This window comes from Pan paniscus, chromosome 18 (assembly GCF_029289425.2).
Source record: "Pan paniscus chromosome 18, NHGRI_mPanPan1-v2.0_pri, whole genome shotgun sequence".
Classification (NCBI taxonomy): Eukaryota; Metazoa; Chordata; class Mammalia; order Primates; family Hominidae; genus Pan; species Pan paniscus.
Genome location: NC_073267.2, coordinates 1,878,084 through 1,897,799, shown reverse-complemented (window position 1 = coordinate 1,897,799; position 19,716 = coordinate 1,878,084). Strand labels below are relative to the sequence as shown.

Sequence of the window (19,716 nt, the reverse complement as noted above, 5' to 3'; positions counted from 1 at the left end):
AGAGGCCTGGGAAGGCTGGCCGTCCCCCAGGAAGACCAGCGCCAGGAACGGTGCCTGCGGCCCAAGCCCCTCGCTGGACCATGGTGCTATCATTTGCAGTGGAGACCACAGGCTTCAGGTGAACCAGGGACCCAGAACTCACGCACACTCAGAGCCACTGGAAACACACAAACCATAGCTCAGAAAAGCAGTGGTAAGAACCCTGGAGCATGGGATACGGGCCACTTCCTGGCAACTTGGTTTGACCGAGTTAGACAGCACACAATCAGCCAAAGCGCTGCAAGGCGAGGAGCCCCAGGCCAAGCGGCTGGTGAGAAAATGCCAGAAAGCAGGTCCGGCGGGCTTGCTGGAAGCTGCGCTCTGAGCAGAAGCCGGCCCTGCCTGTGGGCACCCCCGAGCCTGGCCCGTGGCACACTCACCATGATCAAAGTCGATGTACTTGGTGATCTTGTGCCAGGTGCGGTAGTAGAAGTGGCGGACCTGCTCCTTGTTCTTCACCATGCTCGCTGGCTTGCCTTTCTTCTTGTACTTCAGCGCAATGTTGTTCTGAATTGCTTCAAAGTCTTTCCCATGCTGGAAAATAAATTCCATGATAAATGTAGAGGGGTTAAAACAATGCAGCTTTCTGTGTTAACTAGACCCTTTCCAAGGTTCCGAGAAAGGAGAAAGGAGACAGGCTGTGGTCAAACAAGCAGCCCTTCCAAGCTCTTATCTGTGTATGAACTTGAACTTCGACTCCCTTGAACTTCGACTCCCTAGAACCTTAGGTTTTAATCAGGATAAAGGAGCAATGGAACCAGGAACAGAACGATCAGAGCACATGGATACCAAAGAGGCAAGCACCCCAGACAGGAGAAACATAAAGCTCATCACTTGGACAAATGGCTTAATTGCTAGAGTTCTTCACAGATAATGAAATGAGACACCTCCATGAAGAAAAGCTCTGGAAGAGAAGCAGTTATGGCATCTTAAAGAACAGATCAGAAACATCCTCACTGCTTTAATCTGACAAAATATATTCCATATTCAAACAAGGACAGCAAACGTGAACATTTAGTAAGTGAACCGCACAGACCATACTCTGATTATACCTGGAGGCCAACCCTTCTTGGAACGCTTCTTTGCAAAAGCTGAGTGTGACTTAGATTTTCAGAAGAGAACTTGTGTTCCACAGAACAGCCTCACCTCAGTGCTGCTTCAGGCACTGCCATAGAGAACCTAGTGTTCGATCATCTCCTCAAAGCCAAGCTCCTAAGTACTGGAAGGGCTCAGCAGTAACCAGCATCCTTAGCGCCCAGGTCTTGGTTTCTAAATACCACTTTGCAAAGGGAAGCTGGGCTCCCAGGAAAAACAGCCAACTGCAGAGCAGCAAGCAGCCGCTGAGTCTGGAATGCCTGACAGCACCAGCACACGAGAATACACTGGCAGGCGATGGGGACGTGAGAAGAGGATGCAGGAGCCAGCATGAGGCTCCCCAGTGGCCAAATGGGGAACCAACGGGGCGAGAAAGCCGACAATGGCATGGTGGACCATGGCCCCCAGAATAAAGCCAACATCTGTGAGTCTACATGGGTGTAGGTAACAGAATAACTGCACGTGTTGGGGAGAACGCAGGGCTCTTCTTGGCACAGGACTTCCAATCAGCAAACACAGAAAGAATAAAGGAAACAGAAGGTCCTCACTGGGAGCAAACAGCACAGTAACAACTGCTTCAGGGAAAAGGCAGCGATGGCTGCTGAAATCAGAGAGAGCAAAGAATGATGAGAAACATGGTATTTACACAGCCTCAAGGCCAAGCCATGACCCAGCCACGGTGAGACCTGGCAGACGCTGCCTAGGGCAGCGACCAAGGCAAACACCACCAGGACGGAGACAGAAAGAACACTACGGGCCGCCAACTGGATGCGCCAAGAAGGACACGGTATCACTGCTGTGGAATTCTTGACAGAAATGCGTAACATAGAATCATGAGAAAACTGCAGATCAACCCAAACTGACACAAGGGACATTCTACAAACCAACATGCTGTGAGTCTCCACAAGTGTTGAGGTCATCAACGACAAAAAAAACATGCAAACAAAAAACAAAAACCCAGGAGCTATCCCAGGTTACAAGAGACTGAGGAGTTTGGGCAGCCGAGGGCGGCGCAGCGTCCTGGCCAGGATGGACCTGAGTGGGACCCTTGTTAATCTGAATACCGCCTGCAAACGAGCAGGCAGTATTTCTGTGGCAGGTCTGTGCTCATACCCTCACAGTGCGGCTGCCCTAATGCTGTGGAGGCAGGGTGGAGGGGACCTGCTTTGTGCTGTTTTTGCAACTTTTAAAAAGTCTGAAACGTTTCAAAACGAAAAGTTAAGGGAGCCAGGTGGTGGCTCGTGCCTGTAATCCCAGCACTTTAGGAGGCTGAGGTGAGAGAATTGCTTGAGCCCAGGAGTTTGAGACCAGTTTGAGCAACATAGTGAAACCCCATCTCCACAAAAAACTTAAAAATTAGCCAGGCATGGTGGCACATGCCTGTAGTCCTAGCTACGTGGGAGGCTGAGGCAGGAGGATCGTCACTTGAGCCCAGGAGGTCAAGGTTGTAGTGAACTAAGATGGCAGCCCTGGTGACAAAGCAAGGTGACAAAACAAGACTGACTCTCAAAAAAAGATGTTTTTTAAATCAAAAAAATAAAAAACATGCTGATGGGGGGTAAGGGGTAGTAACTGGGGAGCAAGATCCTCAGGGAAATGAGAACCTGGGGACTGCTGGGGTGCTGGCCCCCAACCCTGTCCACCTCAGAAGACTCTTGGCAGCTGGGGGACCGTGAGGTGAGCTGGAGGGGCCAGAGGGGAGGTGGCATTGTGCTTGACACACTGACACATTTTAGGATCTGTAACTCCCAGCAACACAGGGGCTGAGGGAGGTGAAGACAGAAGCTGCTGTGGGCTGGTGGGTGGGGCTGGAAGGCTGGCACCCCAGTCTGGGTGCAAAAATGAAATGAAAAATTAAAAACTTTAGAAAAAGTAAAACGTGTTCATTGTTTTCAAAAGGAATGGCAGATAAAGCATAAAGAGGCGAAGCAGCACGTGAAAGGCCTTCCTGCAGGGTCCAGGCAGGCCCAGCCCTCCCCACTCTCCCTGGGCCTCGGCAAGAACCACGATGAAGCAACTTGACGGCCTCTGCATGTCACTGCGGGGTCGTCTACTCAAGAGGTTCCCTGAGAACCCGGGTTCCAGGCCTCCTGCTCACGTGTTCTTAACCTCTGCTGCCTCCTAAAGTCCCAGGGCATCTGTGTCACGCCTGCCGTGTGTCTCCAAGGCAGCAAGCCCCACCAGACAGAAGCTTTTCTGTATTCTCAGTGTGGCGAGAGTGCTCTGTCCTGAGTCAGGAACCAGATATATACACGGTAACGGCAATGAGAACAAAAGACGGGCAGGGCTGAAAGTCTGAGAGAGCTGTCTGGGGTGAAGAGATAGAAACCTGCAGTGTCCACAGAGCTGTGGAGATGGTAACAGGCTGAGGATGCCCCCGGCTGCCTGTGCAGAGACGGGGAGGGCCTAGGTGGGGACAGAGAAGGGGAACACTGCGAAGCACAGAGGCCAGAGCTGAGGCCGCAGCCATTATGCAGACAGGGAGAAGGAAGCACAGGACGCTGGCTGTGTGGCTGTCAGGTAGGAAATCAAGAACTGTATGGCAAAAACAAGCATGGACGATGGACGGATATAAGCAGGAACGGGAACTTGAAATGAAGTCAGGGCTGGGTCTGTGCAGACCTGCCACAGAAATGGAAGGGTATTCAGAGGAAGGAGGCGAGTGCCCTGCCACAGGTGAATGCCCGCCCTGCCAGAGGGAGAAGTCTGGACGGGCCATAACTGGACGGGCGCGAATCTGAGCATGCCCAGCACTGCCCAAAGTAGGGTGTGCAGGGGCAGCACTCTCGCCTGAGGAGCAGCTGAAGCAGGAGAGAATTCAGCCCATGATCAGGAGTGACCAACTGAGGCCCAGTGATGGCGGTGGGGTCCCTGCATCCAATCAGGCCCCAGCCAGCCTTGCTGCACCCCTCCCAGGGAGGCATCAAAAAGGCAGCGGTGGCCATGACAACATGGCAGAAGCCGCACTTCTCAGAGCAGAGGCCTGTGCCCAGTCACCGTCACCCCACAGCTCGAGGGTTCACAGTCACACCTGCCACCGGCCAGTCAGCCACACATCAAGACCCCACCAGAAGGCCACCTAGTTTTGATGAGACACACAATGCAGAAATGAAACGTGTTAGGCCAGGTGCGGTGACTCATGCCTGTAATCCCAGCACTTCAGGAGGCTGGGGCAGGTGGATCACCCGAGGTCAGGAGTTCAAGACCAGCCTGACCAACGTGGCGAAACTCGGTCTGTAATAAAAATACAAAAATTAGCCGGGTGTGGTGGCGGGCGCCTGTGATCCCAGCTACTCAGGAGGCTGAAGCAGGAGAATCGCTTTAACCCAGGAGGTGGAGGTTGCATTTAGCCAAGATCGTGCCACTGCGCTCCAGCCTGAGCAACAAGAGCGAAACTCCGTTTCAAAACAAACAAACAAAAAGTCCTTTCTCTTGCCCTCGCTCTTTCTCATATACAAACTCAGATACAGAGAACCCACAGCAGAAAGCATTACATGATCAGAACAGCCAACTATTAATTATTATTACTAGTTCAGGATTTCAGAATCCTCAAAAAGCATCTACCCGATAGAAAAACTCTAATGAGCAGCTTAACCCAATGGGAAGGACACGAACTGAACTGCTTGAATAAGGGTAAAGGGTGGATCATTAACAAGGAACTCCTCCTCTGCTACCTTTAATGGACAACCACATCTCCTGCTCCCAGGCACCCAGACCCTCTTGCAGAGGCTGCAGTCTTGCCAAGGAGGAAGGGCCACACCACAGGAGTAATTGTTTCAGGCAAGAATCAGCAATGGTTGCTGATTCTGAAAACATTCCAGGAATCGCAGGTCCTCCAAGACCAACAAACAGCTTAAAGGCACGATTTGGGGCTTGAATCTACACAAAACCAGCCTCCTTGCTGTACTCTAGAACCCTCCAAGGGAAGAAAAGGAACACACGAATGTGTTTAAATGGCTTCATGTCTACTGCAATGGGACTCATGCACACTTCTCTTTGGACAATCAGAATCAAGCCACACTGCCACGGCAGTCCGATCCACCTGGGGTGGGCAGAACCTAACCTGCAGCCCAGGGCGGGAGCGACCCTGGCCACAGCATGCACCGTAGTCAAGTCTCATGCCCACATTTACGAGTGTCTCCTTTTCTAATGCCTCTCTTAACATCTCATTCCAGAGCCTCCATTTCTTTCTTGAGCATTCTGCTTCCCAGGCTTGACAAGACTTCTCCATCACCCCAATTAATTAGCTATTAAAAGAACAAGGCTCCTGGGAGGCCAAAGTGGGAAGATTGCCTGAGCTCAGGAGTTCGAGACCAGCCCGGGCAACACAGTGAAACTCCGTCTCAACTAAAATACAAAAAATTAGCTGGGCGTGGCGGCGTGTGCCTACAGTCTCAGTTACTCAGGAGGCTGAGGCACGAGAATTGCTTGAACCAAGGAGGCGGAGGTTGCAGTGAGCCCAGATTGCGCCACTGCGCTCCAGCCTGGGCAACAGAGTGAGATTCCATCTCCAAAAAAAAAAAAAAAGAACAAGGCTCACCGATCACGAACCTAATTCTAATACTGTATGCCAAAGAAGCAGTCTAAAGTATGAAGCATGCACACCGATGTTCACCACAGCGTTACTTAGGACAACAGAATCTGGAAGGATCTCAGTCATCCTTGACCACACAGGAATGGCCAAGCAGAGCAGTGGCTGGCCAGGGCCTCGAGGGCCACCCTGTCTGGTGCAGCTCTTCAACTCTGCCACTGCAGTGGCATCAGCCGCAGACAGTACATCGACCCTGGCCATGGCTGTGCTCCAATATGATGTTTTTACAAAAGCACACAGTGAGCACACAGGCAAGGAGAATATTTACAGGCGTTAAAAAAAATACAGAGCAAAAGAGCTATGAAACACCATGAAAAACGCAAGCAATGTTAATTAAAAAGTATGCTCACAATAATTACAAGGATTTAGAAAACAATAATGCAGGTGAAACTGGCCAGCAGGGAGCACGGGCATTCACTGGGCGGTGGGGTCAGGGAGTGGCTTCTCTCTATTTTTAGGACTTTCCATTTTGTCCCAAGTCAGCAGCAACATCTCGTGAGGTTTCTCAGCTACACTGACCCCCGAGGCAAGCACCGCCTTGTGCCTCCCCTCAAGAGGCCATCCCGCCTAAATCAGCCCACTCAGCACAAAGGGAAAGCCCTGAAACAAGAGGGCCTTCAGTCAAGAACATCTTTGAGAGACAAGGGGTGAGAATATCCAAAAGGAAATGAAGGAAACACACAAAAACACCTCCTCACAGACACCTCACCAGTACTAGCTTCTAAAATCTCAATGAGGAGATAAAACAGCCAAGGTCAGTGGGCAAGGCCTAGAGCCCACATCAGCCTCCGCCACTGCGGGGGTCGCCCAGGAATCTGTGTTCTAGAATCTAACAGCAAAGAGGAAGCACGGGGAATGGAGGGCAGGGCTCCAAGAGGGACGCCCAGGCTGCCTGGCCGTGCCTCCACAGCCTACTCACCTCGTACAGCCCCTCGAAGAAGGTGTTCTTGTCCTCTGTGCTCCACGACTCCCACTGCCGCCGGACCTTTTTGCCTTCTTCCTTCTCGCCACCAGAAGACCCTAAGTTCCGGGAGGAGGAGCGCGAGCCCCCTGCAGGGGCAGCAGGGGCAACCCCAGACACATTTCCAGACGATGATCCACCACCTTCAGCTCCTTGGAGAGAAAGCACCATACAGTGATCTGTTCCAGAAAGCTAGCTGGCGGGCTGGGCAGGGTAGAGGGCCGGTGGGAGGGAAGGGCCCACTGCCCTGAGGTCCCACTCCACACTCCTCAACCGAGGATGCTGGCAGGCAGCACCCAGGACCCACGGCACCAGCGAGGCTGCTTAGGACTGCCAGGATCTTTACCTGGCCAAATGACCCTCAAATGTTTTTACAGTTAGAAAAGGAGCAAGATTTTATGTGGAACCATGTAACAGCACAACGACACTGCAGCCTAAGACGCCCTGTCCACAATGGAGGCAGAGATCCCTTCCCTCTGCAAAATGAAGCCTCACGTCACATTTCATGCGTGTTTCTTTTGTAAATGAGGTTTTTGGTTAAATATTCTTACCATCTTTTCAAATAAGTAGGTTGAGATTCAAAGTCAAGGAAACAAACGTGTAAACCACCACCTTCTTTTAGATAAAATCGGTGCTTCAGAATATGAACCGTCCAACGCCTAAGAATCTTTAGTCTTAAAATTCCTTACCCTCAATCAATGTCCACCAACAAAACGTAGTGTTCTGAGAATGACCTGATAACCTTGCAAATCCTATTATAGCATCAGTTCCCAATCTCATGCCAAGTCCTCTGAGACCAAGGAGGGAAAAGCCCAAGACGACCCCAAGGAGGCTTCATTCCCCAGCTGTGGACCGAGAACCCCGGCCAGGCTCCTCCGAGACCGGAGGCAGAGATGTGGCAGGAGTCAAAAGACCACAGAAAAAAACTTTTCATGGCCTAACACACTCCTCCCACCCATTTCAGTTCCTCCTCGCAGAGGGAGCGGGAACTGTCAGCATATCCCTGTGATAACCAGGGTTCTCTTTTTATGGAACTGCAGGACCATAAAAAGCTGGGAAACCTTCAAACTCTGAAACAAAAATGCTTTAAAAATCAAAAACCGGCTAGGCGTGGTGGCTCACTCCTGTAATCCCAGCACTTTGGGAGGCTGAGGCGGGTGGATCACTCGAGGCCAAAAGTTCGAGACCAGCATGCGCAACATGATGAAACCCCATCTCCACTAAAAATATAAAAATTAGCCAGGCGTGGCCAGGTGCAGTGGCTCACGCCTGTCATCCCAGCACTGTGGGAGGCTGAGGTGGGCAGATCACAAGGTCAAGAGATCGAGACCAACCTGGCCAACATGGTGAAACCCCGTCTCTACTAAAAACAAAAAATATTAGCTGGGCATGGTGGCACACGCCTGTAGTCCCAGCTACTCGGGAGAGGCTGAGGCAGGAGAATCGTTTGAACCTGGGAGGCAGTGGTTGCAGTGAGCCGAGATCGCGCCACTGCACTCCAGCCTGGCTACAGAGCAAGACTGCATCTAAAAAAAAAAAAAATTAGCCAGGTGTGGTGGTGCACGCCTGTAGTCCTAGCTACTTGGGAGGCTGAGGCAGGAGAACTGAATTGCTTGAACCCAGGTAGTGGAGGTTGCAGTGAGCCGAGATCGCACCACTGCACTCCAGCCTGGATGGCAGAGCGAGATCCTGTCTCCAAAAAAAAAAAAAAGCAAAAGCCAAGCAAATGTAGATTATTGTAAAAATGCTTTCCTAATGAGATAATCACAGGCTTTTCCATCCAGATCTGCTTCTTCAACGACCCAGAAGGGGGCCCTGCCTGGGCAGCCACATGCAGGCTGGAGGCTCAGTGCCTCACCCGGTGGGGGTCTGTCTCCAAATTTGGAGGTGGAGGTTGCAGTGAGCAGAGATCGTGCCATTGCACACCAGTCTGGGCAACAGAGTGAGACTCAGGCTTAAAAAAAAAAAAGAACTTAAAAGAGAAAAAAAAAAACTCAGCCTCTCAGTCACGCCAGCCCCATTTCTGGTAGTCAATGTCCACATGCGGCCATCGTTGCAGAGAGAGCTACCAGACGGTGCTGCACCTGAATGTCCAGCACTCACAGCCCAAAACACACTGGCATGGAATAAACAACGAGTTCCAAGTGTGTCCCACCCAGGCCGCTTTCCGGCTGCTCCATTCCCAGCCTGCACAGACAACAGAAACAAAACTCAGGTATGCATATGCTCTGTGCTACCAACCAGGCTAATCAAATGCCTGACATGTTATCTGGCCCTGCCCATTCCTCACCAAACCTGGACTTAATCAACCAGGTGGTTCCCCAGAACCTGGTGCTTCCGCAGATGATGGACAGGTACAGATGCCATTTGAAACTTAACTTTTCAATACAGGGCACTCTGGCTCACTAGGAGCCTGGATTCCTCACGTGGAGTCACTTCAGCAAGGACTGCCTGTCCACCTCTGCACCACCCACAACAAAGGCTTTCAGAGCCATTTTCAGGTTCCTAAGAAACACTCGCTAAACTATCATCTTCCAAGACCACAACTTGCTAACCAGCCCTGCCGTTACGTATCAGGTTTATTTTTGCTAGCCCATGTTGGCATTAGGTATATTTGAAAAAGTAACAGACATAAATTTCCTAAAATTCCATAATCCAGATGTCTTGTTAAATCTTACTGGATCACAGCACTGGTGATCCAAGACAAGGAGAGTGAAACAGTAAAGGCTAACAGAATGGAGTGTCTGAGCTGGACGGGCTCTCAGAGGTGGAGAGGAGGCAAAGGCACACAGGAGATGTGAAAAGAAGGCACAATAGTAAAGGCAGCTCTGATGAGGCTGGTGAAGCAGCACTCACTCCTCAGAGGAGCAGGCCACCTCCCAGCAGCCCGAGACTGGTGTGAGGGGTTCACCCTTTCCTTCTGATGTTTTAAAAATGACACATCCTCAGTAGAGGAAAGTAAACCAAGATGAACATTCAGAAAAGAAGGCAGGCCTGAGGTTGGGAGTTCAAGAGAAGCCTGGACAACATGGTGAAACCCTATCTCTACTAAACATACAAAAATTAACCGGGCGTGGTGGTGGGCGCCTGTAATCCCAGCTACTTTGGGAGGCCGAGGCAGGCAGATCTCTTGAGGTCAGGAATTCGAGATCAGTCTGGCCAATGTGGTGAAACCCTGTCTCTACTAAATATACAAAATTAGCCCCATGTGGTGGCGTGCACCAGTAGTCCCTGCTACTCCAGATGCTGAGACAGAAGAATCACTTGAAACTGGGAGGCAGAAGTTGCAGTGAGCCGAGATCTAGCCACTGCACTTCAGCCTGGGTGACAGAGTGAGAGACTGTCTCAAAAAAGAAAAAAAAAAAAAAAAAAAAAGTAGACTGCCAGGCATGGTGGCACACACCTGCAGTCCCAGCTACTTGGGTGGCTGAGGCAGGAAGACTGCTTGAGCCCATGAGTTCAAGACCAGCCTGGGCCACACAGGGAGACCTTGTCTCTACAAAACAAAACAGACAGAAAACCCCAAAAAACAGACAAGAAAGCAAATCGCCCCAAGTAACCTTTTCTAATATTTGGTGCCCATTATTCTAGACTTGGAGTGCTTTTTTGGTTGCTGTTGTGTAAGGAGTCTTGCTCTGTCACCCAGGCTGGAGTGCAGTGGTGCAATCCTGGCTTACTGCAAGCTCTGCTTCCCAGGCAGTCAATTCCGGCACCCAGCCTCTTGAGTAGCTGGGATTATGGGTGCACACCACCACACTGGCTAATTTTTTTGTACTTTAGTAGAGACGGGGTTTCACCGTGTTGCTCAGGCTGGTCACGAGCTCCTGAACTCAGATAATCCTCCCGCCTCAGCCTCTCAAAGTGCTAGGGTTACAGTCGTGGGCCACTGCGCCCGGCCTAAACTTGGAATGCTTTTTAAAAAACAATCACAAACTTCAGAGCAGAAACTGAAGGTGGCCTCTGGTTCACCCCTAAAATTTCAGATGCAGAAGTGGCTTCACTGCTTGACCTCGGCTCACTAACTGAGTACAGCACAAGCGAAATGAAATAGAAAGTGGGACCAGAGACACCTGGTAGAATACAATGATGACAGCCTGGGCGAGGCCACCTGACTCAGCTCAGAGAAATTCAGATGAAAACAGAAGGTGATGACTGAAGGGGAAGACAGAGAAGCAACAAGAAAAATGGGAGGAGAAAGGCAAGAGACGGAAAGGTAAGATGATGTCAACAACACTAGGTGGGCTTCTCTGGGTGCAGGACACCCAGCAAAAAGCAGAAGGCCAAAGCCAGGTCCATCTGTGACTGTTGCTGAGCCCACAGAGGCTGAGTGTGGTCTGCACAATGAGGAGAACCATCGAGAAGCCTGCAGGGAAGTGGGGTGCAGAAGCAGGATCGCCAACTGCGCTCTTTGAAAGCAAGAACCGTGTGGAACTTCCCCACACCCAAGCCTGGTCCCAGGCCTCACACACAGCAAGTGCTCAGTGACAGCACAGGGTCCCACGGAGCCTAGATAAAGGGCCTCCCCAAGCTCCCTCTGCCCCTCGGCAGCCCCAGACAGCACACCCCAGGCTGCTGGGACCCAGGTCCTCCCAAATGGAACCCACCTTCCTGCTTAGCCCGCATCAGTGCCACAGTTCTCCAGAGGCCACACTGCCACCTGCTTTCCCCTTCCCATCCGCACCGCGTGTTTCCCAAGCCAGCTCTGTGCCGCCCAAGTAAGACAATTTCAACAGCCTCTTCTCAGGTCTCCCAAACCCCTAGCACCTGCCACAGCCTGCTGTGCAGACAGTGCAGTGAGGGCACAGCCGTGTGGCCCCAGCGCACCCTCCCAGCTGCTGGCCCCCCACCTAGCTCCAGACAGGCCCTACCACCTATTCTTTGCAACACGTCCTCTTCCCCATCACATGTCCTGGGTTGGTCTGGAATGCCACCACCTGCACCCCTTCATGTCACCTTAAGAAGAAAAAGTATCCATATCTTTCAACTGGGGAAGCTGAGGCACGGGCTGAGTAGGTCACCCACAAAGCCACACAGCTGCTCAGTGCCCAGCAGGCCTGGAAGTAACAGAGCCTGTATTTAAATGGCACCTTTAAAATGCATTCAAATGCCCTGCTTCTTCCTATCCTCGCAATGGGTAGTTATCTCCATTTTAGAAATGGGGAAACTTTCAGAAATTATTAATAGCATTATGTCATGTAAAAAAAAAATGAAATGGGGGAAACTGAGGCTTTAGAAGCCCCAAACTCACCAGGCAGCAAGAACCACGCAACCTTCTCACTTCAAACCCAGGCGTTTCCCATGCCGTGCCGTCAGAACAGCTCTGAAAGCCAAGCAGCGCACACTGTCCTGTCACAGAGCTGGAGGATCGGGGTCGTGGTGGGGGAAACCAACCTCAAAGTCCCTCCCTCAGCCTGGGAAAGGTGAGAAGTTAAATGACTCGCCGAAAGGCACGCGGCTAATAGACAGCCAGAGCTGGGCCTTTGGAAGATGTCTGTCTGGACGTGAGAGGTCAGACGCAGAAGCCCAGTGACACCCTGTCATCATCTCTAACATCAATTCACTGTCCTGGAGCACTCTTTCTGCGGTTTGGTGAACTTCCTTCAGAGGGTTAGGAATAGTAAAATCAAGAGTGACAGAACACCAACTGCGAGGGAGTCAGCGTCTGGTCTGGAGGTGAGAGGACTGCAGTGAACACACCCGTCTCCCCCATGCTTCACTCATTTCTCAGCTAGAAAGGCACTGGCGACACCCGCTCGTGGAAAGGCATCTCCAGACTTGACCGTGCCCCAACCCCAGTGCTGGGAAACGTCCTCATGGCCTACGTCTGCAGCATAAGACAGCAGGGACCCTTCCCAGGAGGCCAAGGATGGCGCAGAAACTGCAGAGGTCCAAGGCGTCCACCTCCAAGTCTCCTGAGGCATTCCGTGCCTCTCCTAACACATCGCATCAGATGCTGGTGCCAGCAGCTCTGGTCTTGGAGCCGGAGTTGTGGGTGAGGGCTGGGTGAATACCATCTCCAAGGTCACATGGGGGGACCCTTCAAGCAAGCCAAGCCGCAGGCAAGGTGTCATCTCAGATGAGTTCTGAGCCTCCCCTACCCAGCCCCATCGCCATGCACACGCAGTGGTGTCGCTCCATCCTATACGACAGGCAGTCGGTGAGCAAACGGGGACCCCTCCTGACCTCGCGTTGTCCCATCAATCTAAAGATCTGGTCCACACTCCAGGCGTGCCTGCAAGAGCCCTGGTCAGGGTCGCCAGACTCTGAGATGTCCTCTTCCAGGTTCTGAAGCTGACCTAAAACCTAATGTTCTCCACGACACCCTCCAGGAGTCACTCATACTGTCCCCTTCTCTGCCGGGACTCCCACCCTCAGTGCCTGCAAGGCTCAGCGTCCTCCTGCATGCTCTGACCAGCGCTGTCTCTCTTGAAGATTCTCCCTTTCCCCTCCTACAAATATTTGAGAGAAATACAACTAGAACTCCACTGTTTACATAAAAGCGTATGCCCTCTTCATCAAATACCAGCAGATTTTCTAATTGTATCCTGTAGGTATTGCAAGATATCCCAACTAAACTACAAACTCCTGGAAATGTCTCCTTTTTTCAGTGTTTCTAACGTGGTTCTTTAGTGTTAAAAACGCTGTTGTGCTGGGCGCAGTGGCTCACGCCTGAAATCCTAGCACTTTGGGAGGCCGAGGCAGGCGGATCGCCTGAGCTCAGGAGTTTGAGACCAGCCTGGGCCACACGGTGAAACCCCATCTCTACTAAAATAAAAAAAATTAGTCGGGCGTAGCAGCATGCGCCTGTAGTCCCAGCTCCTCAGGAGGCTGAGACAGGAGAATTGCTTGAACCTGTGAGGCGGAGACTGCAGTGAGTTGAGATCGCAGCACTGCACTCAAGCCCAGGCGACAGAATGAGACTCCGTCTCAAAAACAAAACAAAAACAAAAAACAAAACCCCGCTGTTGTTACTTATGTGACAAAGAGCTTCTACACACCACTTTATACAACGATGTTAATTTTCACATTTCTGACTTTGCTATCTGGAATCATCTCCCTGTTATATCCTTACATAAGCCACAATAAGATACAAAAATGAAAATCGAAAAGTCTACCTCATTAGACAACTTCACAACAACAGACACCACAGAAACTAGTTTTAATACCAAAAGTATACAGATATTTGAAAAGCAGCTCAGCCTTCAAACCAATGTTCAAATTTTGCCTTACCTACTTTATCTTTTTTGGTTTTGTTTTGTTTTTGAAATAGGGTCTTGCTGTGTCACCCAGGCTGGAGTGCAATGTCCACAGCTCACTGCAGCCTCCAACTAGCAGCCTCAGGTGATCCTCCCAACTCAGCCTCCTGAGTAGCTAGGACTACAAGTACAATCTCTTATGAGACATCTTTTTGAAACATCTAGAAACTACAAACAGTCCACAGATTATACAAAATATAAAGAGTAAATTGTGCACAGTCATTTACCGATTCCTACACACAAACGACTGTCACTTCAGACTACATTACCCTATTCTGGAGATGGTGCATTTCCCCATCCTTGATGGAACTGAAGTTCTTCGGGGTGAGTGAGGGGGACCAAAATAAGCAGAGGCTCTCTGTCCCCACCCCCAGTGTTCTCTCATCCCATCTGCCCCAGCAGAGCACCAGCATTCCTGGACTTCTACTCACCCCACAGCTAGGCCCCCCACCCCACCAGCCTGTGCAGCCTCCTCCTGCAGTCCTGTAATCTTGAAGCTGCATGCATTTTTCATGGCAGAAACACCAGGTGCCTGTAAAACACCTTGTGACTTAAGGCAGGTGTTTATTTTTATATTTATTTATTTATTTAGAGACTGAGTCTCACCCTTGTTGCCCAGGCTGGAGTGCAATGGCGCAATCTCGGCTCACTGCAACCTCCGCCTCCCGGGTTCAAGCGATTCTGAGGCAGGTGTTTATTTTATCCAAAAGATGGACTAGTTTGCCCAGGGCTAGCTGGATCATGAACTGGCCAAATAGGGAAAGGTATCAGGACTCTGTCTCCTGACTTATGTCTTTCAGATGGTTTCTGCAGCTCTAAGCCGAAATCTCCAGTGCGTCCCAGGGTCACGTGGGTGGTGTAGTAGAGCTGCAGGAATGTGTGTTTTGGGATTTCTGATCTGCAGCTTACCTTCTGTTTAGGTTGAGCATGTGACTTAAACAATCTACTTCAGGTTCTGCACTCATTTAAAAGCAAAATTACAAACATGCAAGATGCCTGGCAAACAGGCACTAAATCCCAGCTACTATCGCTTTATCAATGCAAGAAGATTTAAATTTGAAACTGTACTAGAAAAAAAAGCATTTTTCATTGAAGTCAATAAGAGTCTCTTCTTCAGAGAAAGAAAACACACTTGCATGCAGAAAAGCCAAACAAGCAGACTTTCCTTTTCTCCACAAGTCCTTTCTTCCAAATTCACTGTAACAGTCTCAGGCCCACTGAGATTGAAACTGGCCAGGGCAGTAAGTAATCAACCAAAGGAACTGCCAGTGATTGAGCTATGTATTCCTTAGGCATAATAGAAGTTACATCATTTCCAAGTGAAAAATTGAAACATGAAGTATTGATCGTTTCCTCCCTGACAGATGCTCACCACTCCACATGCAGATTTCTTCAGAATGTAAGAGGATTCTCCCCTGAGCATCTTTCTGGAAGGTGAGCTAAAGACTGTTGCGGGGCAACTGCCACCACCTGGCCTTCTTTTCTGAAGGGTAATGGAAGCAACGACTGAGCAGAGGTCGCTCCAAAGACTGGTGTCAGAGGATGTCCTGGGCACAGTGAAGTGCCTCCCAAAGCACCGAGGAACCTGAAAGCAGAGAGCAGCGGACAGGCAGCCTTCCTTCCCGGGAAGCTCCAAGGCAGACAGTGGCCGAGAAGTTCTGTGATGCAAAGGAGACCCACTTCCTACTCCTCTCCTAAAAGCCACCATCACAGCTTAGCTTATTATTTGCTTAAAGATATATTTGCTTGTGGCCAGGAGCGGTGGCTCATGCCTGTAATCCCAGCACTTTGGGAGGCTGAGGCGGGAGGATCACAAGGTCAGGAGATCGAGACCATCCTGGCTAACACGGTGAAACCCCATCTCAACTAAAAATACAAAAAAAAAAAAAAAAAATTAGCTGGGTGTGGTGGCGGGCGCCTGTAGTCCCAGCCACTTGGGAGGCTGAGGCAAGAGAATGGTGTGAACCTGGGAGGCAGAGCTTGCAATGAGCTGAGATCGCACCACTGCACTCCAGCCTGGGTGACAGAGTGAGACTCAGTCTCAAAAAAAAAAGATATATTTGCTTGCTAAAGTGGGATAATGGATATGTCATGAGGAGCACAAATTCTAATAAATTTGCATTTTATTAATATTAAAACATAATGAAAAGTCCCACGCTTCTCCAAGCCACACAATGGGACAAGAAGCAGAGAAAGAAGTGCCATCAACCTAAGTGTGAGCCAAGCTCAGGAAACCTTCTGCACCTTAGCAAGCCACTCTCAACTATACAAACAAAAGCAAGCCTCCCCTCGTCCCAACTGCCAAAAATTGACCTGATCACTAACGTCTCAGCAGCACTTCACTTATACATACAAGTAGCCACGTACACGTCTGAGAGTGCTTTCACACCAATGCACTATTTCATTTTAGCAGCCGCACTTCAACGGGGTGAAGTAGCTGCTCTCACTCCTTGCCTCACAGGTGAGGACACCCGACAGAAAAGCATCTCCAAGAGGGTGAAGGGGCAGAGCAAGGTTGGAGGCCAGGGACATGGGGGACGAATGCCGGCTGGATTCAAGGTCCAGGGCTTCTGAACCATGAACAACAAACCTTTGAAGGAACCATGGAGCTTATATGAGCTTAGACATACCTGTAACTAGCAATAAAAAACTAGTAACAAGCAAAGCCACTCATGTTTTCCAAATTGATCAGCAACTTTCACATCAAAATAAATTCATATGAGGCAAGTTTTAAATTCTGAAACATGCTAAGTTACCTTCTATTTACATCTTTAAATAAGTATACTTATATCAGAATTCTTTACCAATGAGTAAGGCCATGATTCCGGAGGCCAGCCTTCTTCGGTTGAGAATGCGGCAGGAGAAGTGGGCTTAATGGAACACATGTGGCACAGATCTCCAAAGCAGGTTCTCCATTAGTTCGTAATATATTTCCTTGTCAAAACTACCAGGACCATTCACTAAATGTAAACGAGCATTTCCCAAGGAAGGAAGTGAAAGATTTTTTTTTCACGTGAAACTCACTGGAAGCTGATGTTATATTTGCTATTTATACAAAGTGCTGCGAACATGCTCGGAAACAAAAAGAATCAAAGTCATTCACCTGAGTAAGGAAAAGCACAAGACTGAAATAGAAATAAGAGCAGACAACAATGAAGCACTGGCACATGGAGAACGAAACTAACATGCCGTTTTCTTACTATCTTGGTAAGAGACCCCAGCTAAGTAGCAACATTCTCCATCACCTCAGAATACAAGGGCGAACACTACAAGCTGCTGCTTGTTCACGTCAATCGTTTTCACCACTCTTTCCTTTCTTTGGCACAGAAGTAAACCCCAGTTGCAACTCAAAGGGCCCCATCTCTATGCCCTTCCTACTCTTAACCCAGGAGCACTTGAAGGAGAGGACAATGGGTCCAAGTCAGACCCCAAGGATCCTTTCTCCGCTTCTTACCCATCTTCCCCCCAATGAGTTTCAAAAGCCTGCTCCCTTGGTGCATTTCCACCGCCTGATGTCTGGGAAAGAGATACAGCAGGTATTTTTTTCTCTTCCCGTTTCCGAACTATTGTCCGCTGTTTGAAACAGAAAACCATAGAAAACCATCAGTGATCCTTTGGAAAGGAAACAGCTTTAAGGGATCTCTTCGACTCCCCCCCAAAAAAGGATACTCACTGCCTCTTCAAAGAGTTTAAATATAGAAAGTCGCAGCCTCTTCGAAGGAGAGAGGGGACACATGCCCCATAAGTGCCACCCAAAGTGAGGGCCTCAGTGTAGGCCGCGGGATGGGTGAGCTAGGGTGGAGCCCGGCTGGGGCGAGGGGTTCCTCTCCCCCCGGGCACACCCCGGAGAGGGGCTGGGGTCTCCCAAGGGGACGGGCCGCCCTACCTTTTCCGCGGGGCCCCGAGCCACTGGCGTTGCCGCTCCCCACAGCGCTCGGAGGGTCCTTCCTGGGCCTCTTGCTCTGCGGCCGCACGCTGGACCGGAGAAAGTGGTGCTGGTCCTGGGGGCTGCCCTGCGGCGGGGACGGCGCCTGCGGCGCACCGGGGGGCGCGGGGGGGCCGTCGGCGCCGGCCCGGGGGGTCTTCTCGTCCCTCTTTGTGCCGCTGCTCTCCTCGGCCGCGTCTGCGCCGCCGGCCCCTTCTCCTTCCAGGGACTCCTCATCGGCCGCCCGCTTGCCCAGCTTCTTAAGCCCGTCCTCCCCGCTGCCGCCGTCGCCCAACTTCACTGTCATCCTGCGGCCGGGAGAGGGGAGGCGGCCGGTGAGGCGGGCGCAGGCCGGGAAGTTTAGCGGCCCCGACGCGCTCTCAACATGGCCGCCGTTGTTTGTTCCAAATCCCCTCTCGGCGGCTCGGCCCGGCCCGCCCGAGCCCGCCCGAGCCCGCCGCGGCCCCTGTCGCCCCCACGCCGCCGCCCCCGGCCCTGCCCACCAGCCCGGGACCCTCCCGGGCCTCCCCGGACGCCCCCTGGCCGAGGCTCGCGTCCAGACGCCCGGGCCGGCGGCGGGAGGGCGCGACAGCTCGGCGGACCCTGCCCGGCCCCGGCCCCGGCCCCGGGGTCTATGGGAGCCCCGGCGCGGGCGCGGGTCTGGGCACGGTTGCGGGTCCGGGCCGCTGCCCCGCCCACAGCCACCTACCCGGCGGGGCCGCGGCTCATGGCCTGGCCCTGCGCGCCGGCCTCGCTCCCTGCGCCGCCTCGGCCGGCCGGGCCGCAGCCCCAGCCCTAGCCCCTCGTCCCACCCCCTCCCCGCCCCCCGAAAGGCGCGGGGCTCCCGGGCCCCGCGCACCTGCCCCACGCGCCGGCCCCCAGAGCTGGCCCTGGAGGAGGACAGAGGAGGCCGGATCCACCCCGGGACAGGAGAAACGCGGGCTCGCCTGCCCGCACGGGGAACTCCATGGTGGCCCAATGCCGCCGGCCCGCCTGCTTATTTTAAAACACACATAAAGAATAATCAGCTCCGGGTCTCTGGGAATCTTCTTCCCAGGGTGGGAAATGTGAGCTGCTGCGGGGATTTACTAGTTAAAAATGCTTTTGCAACAAAGGAGCCTGTTGCACGGAACAGGTTGGAACCACCCGGGAAAGTGACAGCCCAGTTATGTCCGGGTCCAGGTGCAAGAAGCGGTAGAAGACAATGGTGTTAAAACTCTTGGCAACAATTAATAAAATTATTGCATCAACTTTGCTACCCACCGCCCTGTAAAATGTCAACAACAAAGTGCAGTGACTAAAAATGCTGCAGCCCAGAAACCAGAGCCACTCAAAAATAAACTCAGACAATCAGGTACACACCAAGAGCTGCAGCCCAGAAACAGTCCGGGACGGGCACGTGTGAGGAAGCAAAAACGCTGAAGATTAGATTCCTCAGCAGATACTGACCCTGCGTTCAACACAACTGTTGAGAACGGGGGCATTTCCACTTCAAAGGAACACACGATCGAGGCACCAACACCAACCACGAAATACAGGGACGCGGTCGAGGACCTCTCTTTCCGAGAGATCGGGAAATGGCTTCAAAGTCGCAATGATGCCCCCACCCTGAGGTGCAGATCACACAAGGATCCGTGGCCGTTTTCTCCTGTCGGAATTGGTCTAGGGAATCTCTTGAGTTCACGCTAGTTTTAAAAAAAAACTCTGCCAAAGAACAAAACCACCCACGACAAACACCCCAACTTAAGGGATTTCGTGGCAAGACTTCCCACTCTTCCCCCTCAACCCACTTCTTTCTACTCAAGAAACCTAAACCCCCAAAGACCTCGTCTCGGGCTGAGAACCCCGC

General features: G+C 51.6%; 1 protein-coding gene across 7 annotated transcripts in view; it reads right to left on the bottom strand.

Annotated features, from left to right (window-relative positions):
• Nucleotides 1–18,828, bottom strand: part of CRAMP1 (cramped chromatin regulator homolog 1) — a 64,646-nt gene extending 45,818 nt beyond the window's left edge. For 2 of the 7 annotated variants that reach the window (XM_055100617.2, XM_034939599.3), the window contains exons 1-4: nt 18,727–18,827; nt 17,829–18,175; nt 6,645–6,838; nt 420–573 (exon numbers count right to left, since the gene is read on the bottom strand). In XM_055100617.2, coding sequence (XP_054956592.1) covers nt 420–573; nt 6,645–6,838; nt 17,829–18,174 — 694 coding nt within the window. In that variant the 5' untranslated portion in view covers nt 18,175; nt 18,727–18,827. Of the gene's footprint in view, nt 1–419; nt 574–6,644; nt 6,839–17,828; nt 18,176–18,576; nt 18,650–18,726 lie in introns of those variants that run through there. The other 5 variants (XM_034939593.3, XM_055100618.2, XM_034939596.3 and 2 more) reach the window with 4 other exon arrangements.
• Nucleotides 18,829–19,716: the final 888 nt, after the last annotated feature.